The following is a 13340-nucleotide window of genomic DNA, read 5'->3' on the forward strand; positions in this document are numbered from 1 at the left end:
CATTTGACCACACATTATCATCAACACTATCAGTTCACGCTCTTATTGTGTGAGTCTGTGATCATTGTCGTGAATAATCTGTGATCATGTCTGTAATAGAAAAATGAATCAAGCAGATGTCTCAAAGTTGATTTCAGCTTTACGAATACCTGTATTGCCCCGGAAAAGACTTTTGAGGACCCCTGAAGGGCCATATGGGAGGCTAAAGAATCTCAGGAAAATAGTAACTGCATTGTTCAAGTACGAGAGGATTGAATTGAATTACAATTCACTTGATGAAGCCAGAGGCTACGCGGAACGTCTGATATCTGAAGCTGTACGTCATGGAGATAAGCACCATGGAACGATGGAGCTTGCTGATTTCTGGCTAGAAGAAAAGCAATTAGTGCACAAATTATTCAAAGTGCTAGTGCCTCGCTATCAAAATTTCAATACATCGTATACTCAGATGTACAAAGCTCCAAGAACTTTTCCTGGAAATCCATTGCCTAGGTCAGTTCTTGAGTTAAAAGGACATCCCTATCCTCCACTGGTAATAGATCATATTTCCAATAGAAATTGGATACAGAATGTTTTGCTAACAGAAGCGCAAAGGGAGTACCGCATGCAAAAAATCAAGGAAACTCTAAATAAAGATGAAACCCAGAGTGAGTCGCCAACACAGTAGAAATATGTAGTTAAGGTATTATTTTGATATATCTAGATGAAACTGTGAGCTTTTAAGTAAGCAGATTTAACAACAGTGTATTTGATAGTGGTCAAACTTTGTGTAGCCATATAAACAGTGCGATTTGTTATTTTTTTTTAATATAAAACATTTCGTTGAAACTTTCAATACTATAATGGGAAGTTTACCGTACAAGTATCAATGTGTAAATTGTGGGAATAAGATTGAAGAACTCTTTCGAATATACAGCCCATCAGTTCTAAAAATGAAAGAATGTGTAAGTATTTTGTTTTCTATGTGATGGTTATCCTGTGTACTCTGTGTATGCTTTTGACAACGATTCTGTCTGGAATCGTGCTTACTCCTGTTCTTGTGTAAATTGTTACCATTAATCTTGCAGTCAGCCAGTTAAGTGATTAAAAGATGTATTCTTGTAAAATCATTTGAAAAACCAATAAACAGAAGGCAACTCAAGCCTTCAATGTTCACACCTATTTCTGGTAAGGAAGAACAAAAATTCCACAGCCAGGTTCTTAATTTTCATTCAAAGGCTAGGAAGTGAAGAGTTTAGCAGTGGCACAGTGTTTTTTCGGTATAATTTGACAATACCGGAAGTATCTCCGATTACTTTCAAATTCGGCACTCACTAATTTTGGCTTCGTAATCACTAATCTGCAGTTAAAATTTAGCGGTCACATCTAGAAATTGCAAAATAACCTTGTCAATTACCGCTATGATTCTCCATACACTAACATGGAAGACTTCTTCCTTTCCGCACAACGGTCTTGCTACCAACATTGCTCAAGTGTTGTGCAATAAGTGAGACCGTTGATTTGCATGAGAGAAAATGGCATCTTGCGTAAAGGTGGAAAACCAGTGGTGAAGCATCCTATGAGGCCAGGAGGCCGGGCCTACCCACGCCATTACTCCTTTAAAGTTGTATTTACTTATTTCGTCAAAACATATGCAATGAGATGCCAAAGTTTGGAAATTTCATTTATGATAATTACAAAAAAATTCTAACCCTGTCTAGTATACAAACTTTCCACGGAGTGAGGCACATTTGCTGGGGCCTCTTCTCTTCACATTCTGTCGTACGGTCGTATATGCAGGAAGCCTAATCTTACGAGTACTGTACATATGCTTATAATATACTCCTGAAGCCGGCCTCACGATGTTACCCACTAGGACAAACAGAATGTCAGCAACACTGCATTTCCGCCAGGGTTGGAAATTTGTGGTGTACCAGCATTTTTTATAAACATTAACCTGTGTTCGTGCAGAGAGATTTCTATTTCATTGTACATTCTCCATACTTTTTACGAAACTTAAGGTTTTCCTTCCTTTCATCGACAAGTGTAAGTGAAATTGAAAATTGCGGAGTACTGTAGTTCTGACTTCGTTTTCTGGTCAGAGTGCTGATGGTCTTGTCGATTCACCCAACACCGTAGCGTAAACAGAAAGTGTAAAGAACTTATATTTCTAAAGTAAGTCTTCATACCAAATTATGTAAATTAAAATGCTAATTACGCCTTATATTTACAAAGTAGTTTTACTGTCACTGGAAATAGAATAATTTATTTTTATCGTGAACGGGTATTCCCTCGCTTGTTTGTTCCCTCTGTGAAAACTTGCCTCCTGCTCAGGACGCTACAAGGGAGCTTGACTCGGAGTGCGAGGTTCGTGGCTGTAGAGTTTTGTTTGTGATTCGTGTCGTGTGTAGCGATCAGATTTATGCAAGAAAGCGCTGGACTAAAATGCAAGAACAATTGAGTTCTTAATCGAGTGAAGATGTAATCATCGGTAAGGTAGGACCCACTTTTGGTCTTTCATGTTTCCTTCTTATAAGAATAACTTCTAAAATGTTTTCAACTCTATTTTACTTTGCAAGTAGCAGTGGCAAGTGACAGCAAATTTTTTAAAAAAAATTAAAAGTTCTTGAAACTTTATTTAATGCCGTCGTCGAATAGATATTACAAGCAGACATTTTTTTATGCAGCCGATACAAGCGAAGAGGTAGGCAGTTTCGTTTACCCTGGAGGGATAACAACAGAAGAGGGCGGTCAATGAGAGTACAATGCAAGGAAAGTATTTTTTTGTTTTTAGGACAAAGAGTGTTGTGGGGTTATCGTGGGGTCTGTTTCAGGTCTGGCAGAACAGGCCAGTGTTGTCACTTTGGATTGGCAGAAAAGAGCTAAATTGCACCTAAAAGTTAGGATTCTATTCTCTCAAGCTACTACATAGTAACCTTTCGTGTTTCCATCATAGAAGGGTCCCAAACAAGGATCCTATGTTCTATTATCACGTAAAGGTGGATAGAACAAACTAGGATGCGAAGTATTCACACTGAATGAGATAGATCACCTTTACGTATGTTTTTTCTTGAAAGCCCCGTAGTGGTCATCCTAACATGTTAGGAAGCCAGGTGACCTAATTGTGGTCATGTCAGTGTTTCCTGATCCTCTTGATTTCATTCTCCATATATTCTCATCGTCAGGATTAGCATAGATCAGAACAACTGAGACGAAAATATCCAAAATTTAAATTATGTTTACTTGCACATGCAGGTGTCAGAAATTCATTTATCTAGAAAGCCAAGACTGGAATTAATTACAACCATTCCTTTAGTTAGACAACAGATAACAATTGTGTTTTCCTTGGTGCGAGGAAGTCTTGCTAAAAAAAACCTAAGAGTTGCTGAAAGTGCGGAATTCTGTCATCTGCTCATGGCACAAGCGTCATACTGACCCGGAAATTATGGGGTTCTAGCCCTTTTCACCTCATTGCAAAATAAATAAATACATTTAGAAAAAAGTGATGAAGAATTGACAACAGGGCTCGAGCACTATTCGTTGGATTTCCGCGATGTCTCGTGATTGGTAGTTCTTTCTGGAGGTGCGTGCATAAATCAGGGGTTGAAAAAATACAAAGAAATAAAAAGAAGAAGAAATTAACAAAAATCTAGATCGATGGCATCTGATGGGCGGGAGGAGAACGCCGAAGACATAATTATCGTACTGATGGTTGGTAACAACACTTTTGAAAACATCACACCACTGGCAAGTAAACAAGCGCCTGGAGAGACATTGAACCACTCGCCATGACATAGCCCCCTCCCTTTCTTTTTACAGATTTAAGCAAGTAATGGATATTTTCGCACTTTTGTGCCTACCCTGCTAGCAACTCTACGCTTCGCCACTGTGGAAAACATGTTTGCCCCACGAACCATTCGCGGTAAGGTTAGATTAGGCAAGCATAGTCAAAATTAAGGGTCATCATAAACATAGTTTTGAAATGCTAATCATTGCAAAAAATGGTTGTTTCCTTCATAAATAAAGGGTGTTTACTCTGTTCACGGATCCACCTTTTCTATTTATTTTGCAATTTCTAGACGTGACCGCCAAATTTTAACTGCAGATTCGTGATTACGAGACCAAAATTAGTGAGTATGCCGAATTTGAAAGCAATTGAAGATACTTCCGGTATTCTCAATTTGCAGTTTTTCTCTCTCACAATAACGCAGAAGGCTTCTGTTGTTTTTTGTTTTTTTTCGAGTAGACATAGTTCATCCTCTCTCAAGATTAACCCAAGAGGTAGAAAAGCAATGTAAGATAACAGAAATAAGAAAATTGCCTGTATAACAGAAATAAAAAAATTGCCTGTTACATATAAATGCACACATAAAAGAATGTGCAGAATAATCAGTATGTAGGCATATCAATTTATCTGTATTAATCTAATATTTTGAGAACGTTTTTTGTGTTTATTGTTACTCTTTCATGAATGATTTTTAATTTTGTCCTTGCAGAGCAAGTGCCATGAAACAGCAGATAAATATATTGAATATGACCCAGTAATAGTACTGATCGATCTGGTGCTGTGGAACAGACGAGCCTATAGACATATTCTGTTTAATACTCCTTTTCAGGTATGATTATACTGTGTGTGGTTTACCAGAAAATATTCATGTTGTGATAAGGCATTCATAATGTGCTTTAAAATTTGGAGAACTGAATGTAGCCCTGGAAAAATTCCCCTCATAGATCTGATTTTTTAACATGTTTTGAAGAGAAGCAATGTATTGTAATTGAGCTTACATTAATTGCTATCATCAAGCCACATCTACATTCACTTGAAGAGAGATTTAAAACTGTATTTTTCACTTTGTCACATTTCTACCTCTTTAACTTTATTGCAAGAATGATGGTGAATTCATATTTCAGGGAAGCAAAGATGCAGACACAAAATAATACACTGCAATTAAGTACTAGCTTATCCACGGAGCTGTTTTTTTATGTTGTCTTTCTATCATGGGAGTTGGAGGAATGGAACACCAATGATATCCCCCTGTTCCTGCAGTATCCCAAGGGCATAGGAGTCTGAGTGTGAGTGTAAGCCACATTACATCAGCAGATCCATTAACGAAAGAATCCTGGAGCACTTAACAGATGCAGAAAAGCCCAAGAAATCTAGACTATTCTTAAATTTATTCTTGAAACAATTTACATATAATGATTGCTAAAACTAAAATGAACTTCTATATGAAAAGACTAAATTATAACAAAATAGTCATTACGCAAAATTTAGGCTCCCACCATAAGATCTGATGAATTTCTTAAACTGATCAAATCATACATACAACTCAAAACTTCAGTGTACATAAAACCAACTTACCATTGCTTTGAGAGTTTGTATGTGCATTGTGGATAATGTGTATCTTGTCTTTTTTATAGACCCACTGGAAGTTGGCAATAATATTACTTCTGATTGAAAGTTATGCAGAATGGGCATTCACGAAAGACTTCAATGTTCGCACAGAAGGAATCAGAAGCAAGCATTATGATCTCTTCCAGGGTGAACAGAATTTCTACTTAATGTTTCTGAAAGTATTTGTAGGTATGTAGTTTTTACCTGTGTTTGAAAGTAATGAGTTACTTGTAATCGGGCACCTTTTTGTCATCTCCTTATGCTTCCTTATTCTTTCTCTGCCCCTTGTGCATTTACAGTGTTGGGATGCCGCAACCCATTTTTTGCATTTTTGTCTGTCCTTAAAAATAAACAATAACCCACTTCTCTACAGCCTTGGAAGGGCCTTGGCGTATCTCCCTCCCACAATCCTTACTAAAGGTGTGGAGATCTTCAACTGGTAATGGGGTGATGCAGGGTTAGCATGTCAAACCCTCAGCCATCATAGGAGATTTTCCAGACCAGCTTACTCAGTCGTAGCTCCCCAATTTCCTCACAATGGTGGGTTGCCACCGAACCTATACACAAGCCGAAAATCCAGAGACTGAACCCATGCCGTCCCACAGTCGGAGTCCAAAGCACTGTGCCTTAGACTGCACGACCGTGGAGGAGGACTTTCTCTGTCCTTAGCCATCATATTTATCTCATGGAATGTGTTCCCTCTTATTTTGGAATGGATTTGGGGGGTGTTGAGTTGACTTTATGCATAGATAGGTTAATCGGAACTGGACCTACAGTTTAAAGTGGGTTCCGAACCACTGTGCAATGTGCCTCCACCAGGTCTTCCCTAGTTTTGTCCAACATTTCCGATGCATGTTGAATTTCTGTGGATCAGTTAATACTTCCGTGCAGGTGATTAGCCCAGGAACAGGGTGTCCAGTGGTGAAAACCTCAGTCTTTGAGGACCCCCATTCACCACAAGGCAGTGATTCTCTTAATTTTTTCCAAGAACGATTCAATAAAGCTAAAAAAATTGTAAGTCTGCTAATTCGTGCAGTTGGTTGCCTCTTTGCTTTTGCACCGTTCCTAAGGACTCCTCCACATTTACCGTTAAGGTCGTTGCCGTACTCTGGAAAGGGGGTCTTACTAGGTACCATCAGCCAGGCCAGCTCAAACTATTTTTTCTCTTGGGACAAACTGTGGCAGAGTTCACAATGCTTTCGTCTTCCATAACAACAACTGGGTTCATTCTGACAGTTCCTGGTTATTTTCCTGAAGAATCTCTTCCACATCACTTTCATGCTGCAAGACATATATTCTGGATCAGTAAAATTCTTTACTATTTTTAATGCAATGCCTGCAGTAGTAGATACTATGGACATCTGCAGGATTTTGTCCAGTTTGGAGAGGCAAATGAGGCATATCTTCTACCATAATAATTTTGCCCCCTCAAAAAGCAATAACTCGGTTTGAAGTTATCACGTTTCATGTTCTGTTAATTATCATGTTTCATGTTCTGTTAATTAAATTACTGTGACCAAAATGAAATACGTGGTGTACATAAATTTTGATATGTACATACAATTTAATTTGTCAAATTAAAAATGCATTTTATGGGTATACAAAATCATTAGTTGCTGTAAAGTGTCACAAGTTTATTCATGCTCCGATACAATATAAACAGATATTTCTAATTTTTCTGTGTTTTTTTTTCTGATTTTATTAATTTCACTAGCTTCTGTACACATCTTCATGTAAACTCTGAAGACACAATTAATCTTGAGGATATGAAGAGAGGCTTCTGAACTTAATAGAAGCATAAAAAACCTAGATGGATGGAAAAATTAGTGTATTGTACATTTGTATTCATCATTCCTGTATATGCAGTAACTAGACTTCTGCTTTGTACGTATCCAGTTTTTCTGTAATTATTCACTATGCTTTGAATAGAGATGAACCTGTAACTACCAATACAAAATTTACCAAGATAAGTGAAATACATGTTTATACAGTGAAAAGTTGATTATATGTTTTTCAGGAAACCATGATTAAGAAATTTAAAATGTGGGAAAATTTTATAACATTTTTATATTAGGACCATGAGGATTGAATGTATAATGTGGGAAAATGTGAAATCTGAGAACATAAAATTTGAGTTCCACTGTATTCATAAAATTAATAACAAAATGGTGGAATTTTATTTTGCACTAAAATTCCATTTTATAGATTTGTATTTGCAGATTGGTAAAAATGTTCGTAACTTTGCCAATACACTTTTCTAGTATATCGGCCAATACTAATAGTACCAATTAATGTGTCCCACTCTTATTTCGAGTTTACGTATTTGTAATCATTTAAGTTTTACGAAACTGTTCATAATACTTAAGTTTGTATTTGTCTTGCAGGTTCTGCATCATTCTTTGCCTTTGTGTTTATATTAACTTTACTTCAGTTCATGCTTCAACTTCAAGCACAGCCGCTCAACTTCAGATACAGTTATTTGTGGAAGGCTCTGGTTTTATCAAGTTTTGGAAAGTTTCTTAAAATACCTGCATTAATCTGGGGAGAAATTGGCACCAATACCCATTCCATGATAATATTGGTGTACTTGTTCGTCTCCCAAGTTCAAGCTTATTCAGGTAAGTTTTAATGGTCATTGCTTCCTCGTGTTTTTGCTAGTGCCGAGTCAGTATCACTTTGAAGCAAAGCTAATACCCGTACTAGTTCTCACAAATTTCAACACTGATGCTTGATTAGAAGTTATTAGAATCTTGAATAATATATATGCGAGTGCACACACATATCCATTGCAATTATACCACATCAAGTTATGCACGAAATAATTCAAAGAGTTAAGTCAAAATATAAAAATATTTGCCATTAAAGCACATAAGTTATGTATAATTTTGGTGCAGGTTGTTTTAGAGATGGTACTGAGAAGATAAATATGTCTATGGTACTGAGGAGAGAAATATGTCTAAAAATTCAAGGTTGGTACTGAGAAGAGAAATATGTCTAAAAATTCAAGGTCACTCCGAGACCAATGTGGCATTTTGTAAATGGAGGCAAGAACAAGACCAAACCCGTTGAGACTTGTTTGTTGGGATCCTGGGTTTGATACCTGGTGGAGGCACATAGTGGTTCAGATACCACTTTAAACTGTAGGTCCAGTCCCGATTTGCCTTAATGTGCATAAAGTGGACTTAAAACACCAAATCAATCGATCAAACCTTGGAGAGATGGAGACTTTTTTTTTTTCCAAGGCTATTGGTCTTAGTTGAAACTTTTGGAAACAATAATTTACCAAAACTACTTTCCTATGTGACTTACTCAGATATATCAGTTTAAAAATAACTAATATTTCTATGTATACTTACTTCTACTTGTAATGGAAATACAGTTTTCGAATGAGGAAGTGCAACCACATTGGTGGCAGTACAATGGAACCTCGATTATACGTTCTGCAAGGGCTAAAGAACATGTAAAATCAAGGAAAATAATTCTAATTATATCAAGAGCAGAAATGTTAATGTATAATCCAGGTTCTACTGTCAGTGTGATAGTTAATCTTTGACATTTAATTTTGCAAGAAGTGTAATTACTGTATTTTGTTTTCTTTGTTTACAGTAACATGTGGAACATCCAGAATTATAGGAGGTGCTGTCATTTTACAAGGTCTCATTATACAGTACCTTACAGAACACCTTGTATTTTAATGCATATGAGTGTGAAAAAGAATGAAATCCAAATATTTTGATAATGAACATTACAGTTGATATGGTGGTAAATTAATGGACAAATTTACTGCGACAGGTTATTACAATGTAGTATGTATTTGTGGAGGAAATAAAATGGTAGGCACTATTGTAGTATGAAATTAGTTCTTTTTTATAATTTTAGATCTAATTTACCTTTGGTACTATATTTACAGTGGAACCTCAATTTTACATTTTTCAGGGAACCAAGCTGAAAAAACTTAAAATGCAGGAAAATGTAAAATTGAGAAACGTAATATTGGGGTTGCCATTGCTTCCAAGTAGCTACGCAACTGTCCTCAGGATACTGGGTTAACACTGAAATTCTGAAACTCTCGTCAGTAATGAAACTAGTTTGGTGCACTCATAGACCTAACTTTTCAATTTGGCACACACAAGAGATGAACTATGTAGACCAGGACTCAAACCCATGTCTCCGATTATGTGCTATCGCTGTTTCACTTGGGTGTAGTTGTCTTACCCAGTGCTATTCAACGGAATTGCCTTTGAAACACTGATGATGCTGACAGTGCCTATGCTGGGAGAAAATATGCACTGTTGACATCAGTGTTTTAAAGTCGTGTGTCTCATCTTTCCAATAAATTTAAGAGATTATTCATAACTGTACCCATTAATATACATGCTCCCATAACACAAACACAGATGTACACATGCTCAAATGCATTTACGATAATTAAAAAGGTTATGACTTATTTTTTTCAAATTTTAGGTTTAAAATGCGAGATTTGTGTGTTTGTGTGTGAAACTTAGCAACAGATTAGTAGTTTTGAAATGGATGATGCCAAACTATCACTGTCACCACATAAAAATTCATGGGGTGAGTCGAAAGGTGATATTTTTTTGCCCTACTAAGGTAGTGAAATTTTCAATTAAATAAAGTGGCAGCTCTTTTGATAGGTCTCTAATTTCAAACTACTTTTTGTAGAAAATATTCTTTGGTTTGGCCAACGGTTTTCAGATGAACACTTAAAAACGGTAGTGAGTGTCTTAGTAATGGGTAGTATTTTCAGAACAAAGAATGCAAAAACTCTGTGTAATTTATATTTGTTAAAGTGGGTATTTCATATTACACATATATTGTTATTATAATACTGTAATAATAATAACCCATGGTGTGACAGCCCTCGAATGGACCTTGGCCTATCTCCCGACTGCCAGTCTCCGTCCCACAATCCTACCTAGAGGCGGAGATCTTCAACTGGTGATGTGAGGTCAGCACATCGAACCCTCAGCCGTTATAGGACATATCCAAGAACAGCTTACGCTATTCACTCGTAGCTCCCCAATTTCTTCATGATGTTAGATTGTCACCAGCCCTATACACAGGCCGAGAACCCATGCTGTCCTGCAGTCGAAGTCCAAAGTACAGCACCTTAGATCACTTATCATTTGTAAAATGTAAACATTGTTACTTGTAAGAAATATAAGGCTTGTTTATGCAATATATGTTATTTCTTTGTTCTGAAGGGCATTTTTATGAATATTATGTCAGGAAGAACAATGGCATATCATGAAGGAACATTTTTAACAATATTGTCAACTAAAATCTTGGCATTAAAACAATAGTTTCTTTTTATAATTTCTCATTTTACGCAAATGTCGTCTTCAAAGGAAAGTACTCTATTTGCTACCAAAATTGACCAACCACACTGATGCAGTTTGCTTCGAATTTTCAGATTTTATAGTGGTGCTTGGGGAATTCCCTTTTTTATTAGAACATTGTGTATTTACTTCACATAAATAAGAGCATGGATCTTGCATTAAACACAATAAAAGAACAAGGTCATATAATACAAACTCGCAAACTCTTCATTTCCAACCACCATTTGTCTGCAGAAACTAACTAGGCCAGCAAATTGGTCACTTTAATTGCCACAGCTGGCTAATCCCCTTCTACCCCACCCCCCAATAGTGCCATCTACTGTTGTCTGTCCATTGTTTTTCTATGATATTTGCTGAGATATGGATGGGATATTACCAGTGGTGTTTCTGGTGACTTTTTTTCAAGGATTAAGGCTAATATGGCAAAACTAGGCAAACCTTCCTGTTCAAAATGGTTTCTTCCACTCTGGGTTTAGTACTAAAGGCAACAAGTTTATGACTGCATGATACTGGATCATGCAGCTACTTCAAAAACTATTGCTCACTTGCGGAAGTGAGAGAAACTAGAAGTATTCAGTATTGCCAGCTTCACAAAAGGAAATTACCTAAATGATGTGATACATCACCCTTTACCTGCAAGAGATTAATCAAAATTTTACATTCCATATCCTTAAAGGGGATGGATTTCTACTGGTGATGGGGTGGGGGGGTAGCCTCTAAATGGGTTAGTAAAGGTAAAGTGCTCCCCTGTGCTTAGCACCACGCCATGAAGGCGTATAGGGGGTGTGGGGGTAACGCCCCACACTTTCTTGATCCGGTCATGAGTGGGGGTGATGTGATCAGCATCATGCCCCTGACTGCCATTACCCCCCAGGTACCCATGTCATTCGATGCTGGTTGGGTGCCGGGGCTGCTTCCAACGTAAGAAAAGTTCCCGGATTTGAACCGGCCGGGGATCGAACCCGGGACCTTCAGCTTGGTAGTCAGATTGGGTTAGTTCCAATTCTAAAACTATCTCGCAAAATAAAGTGCAGGAATATGGTAATGAAAAATGTATGTACACATACCTTTGAATTTGCATCTCCTAATCTTCCAAGTAAAACAGTGAATCATGAGGATGTATTTATAACAACAGATTAATTGCAATAATGGAGTCCTTGGTAAAACATATATGTAAATAAAAGAAAAAAATTGAACATTTGCAACTTTCTCATCGGTGTCAACAAGATTTTTTCGAAGTTGGTAGGCAGGGATTTGTTTTCGTGGTAGGGGCAAGCAAGTTATTTCTTCCCAAAAATTCTGTTTTAGTTTCAGGCTATTGTGTTCCTTGTAATTATCAATCCCCCTCAATAACTTAAATTTCTATAACTGAAACAAAATTATATGTGTAAAATATATAATTTCATTTTCCAGTAGGGACCATACCCTCCCCTTGTTCCACCCTTTTCTGTGCACCCAGGTACCCTCTGTTGTTACAGGGTTATTCAAAATGATATCAACATTTATTATGTATATTATATTAGAATTTTAAAATTATTGAAATGAAAATCGGTATACAACAAGGCCTTACATGCCAATAGAATTTACTTATAAACAATGTGCACCATTTGATTTTATTTTGTTTATTTTACTTCACTTTTCTGCCATTTTGGCTAATTGCGAAGATGAGGATGAGTAATGAAATTGAAGAAAGTGCACCTGCAAAGAACATGCATGCCCAGGCTGAGATTCGAACTGTACACAAGTCAAGGTGATAGTGAAATTCAGCTTATACTTTCTCGATATTTCTTGAGAGACTTGTGTGGTGGCTTCAGTTATTTGTCCTCATATGTCCTATATGGTATCAGTCTTTCGCATAACCCCAAAGGAAGAGATCCATCGGCGTAAGATTGGGACATCTTCCCAAAGAGCCACAATTATATAGAAGTTTTAATTAATTACTTTTCTGCTAGGTTACAGAGTTAAATTTTTAATAACTCTGTAAGTTGAATACGTTGATCATACATTGTGCACATGCCTGGGTTCAAAACTAAATCATCAGGATTTGAAACTACATCAGAATTTTAGGCACCATTGCATACACACTAGAGCAGTGGTATTCAACCTTTTTACTCCGCGTACCCCTAAAGAAACTTTTCCACTCAAGCGTGTACCCCCTCCCTTCCCCGAGTTATCCTTAATTCAGATTATACATAACTACATCTAAAATAAATTATGCAAATTATTACCTATTAAATAATACAGTTTTACTATAAAAAGGAGAATTATAAAATAAATAAAGGAAAATTACGGGTATAGCAAAAATATATTATGAACTTTAATATTTCTTATCTGTTAATGAGATGTCTGAGCTTGTTTTCTGCACACCAGCTCCTCGATTCATGGCTGAATCTTCGTTAGTGCGAGTATCAGTGGTGATTCCGGATTCAGGCGATTTCTGTGTTTCGTTTTGATGGCTGTCAATGCAGAAAAACCCTGCTCACACAAATAAGTGGAGGGGAAGGGAAGAAGGCATGTGATGGCAGTGTCACTAAGTTCAATATACTCTGCGTGTGTAACACCAGAACTCGCAAATAGACACGTTTTTATTTCAAGTGATCTATCAGCAC

The 13340-nt window shown here is 36.9% G+C and overlaps 2 protein-coding genes across 2 annotated transcripts; both read left to right on the forward strand.

The window, feature by feature from the left end:
* The first annotated feature begins 84 nt into the window (after positions 1 to 84).
* mRpL17 (mitochondrial ribosomal protein L17) lies at positions 85 to 667 on the forward strand. Its single transcript, XM_083137274.1, has one exon. It carries the CDS (start codon positions 104 to 106, stop codon positions 665 to 667), a length of 564 nt encoding a protein of 187 aa, XP_082993400.1. The 5' UTR covers positions 85 to 103.
* Positions 668 to 818: 151 nt separating this feature from the next.
* Arv1 (ACAT-related protein required for viability 1) lies at positions 819 to 9230 on the forward strand. Its single transcript, XM_083137273.1, has 5 exons — positions 819 to 944; positions 4476 to 4595; positions 5401 to 5563; positions 7759 to 7992; positions 8981 to 9230. Exons 1-5 carry the CDS (start codon positions 843 to 845, stop codon positions 9067 to 9069), a joined length of 708 nt encoding a protein of 235 aa, XP_082993399.1. The 5' UTR covers positions 819 to 842; the 3' UTR covers positions 9070 to 9230.
* Positions 9231 to 13340: the final 4110 nt, after the last annotated feature.

The sequence above is a fragment of the Lepisma saccharinum genome, chromosome 16 (genome assembly GCF_977018435.1).
Source record: "Lepisma saccharinum chromosome 16, izLepSacc3.1, whole genome shotgun sequence".
Lineage (NCBI taxonomy): Eukaryota > Metazoa > Arthropoda > Insecta > Zygentoma > Lepismatidae > Lepisma > Lepisma saccharinum.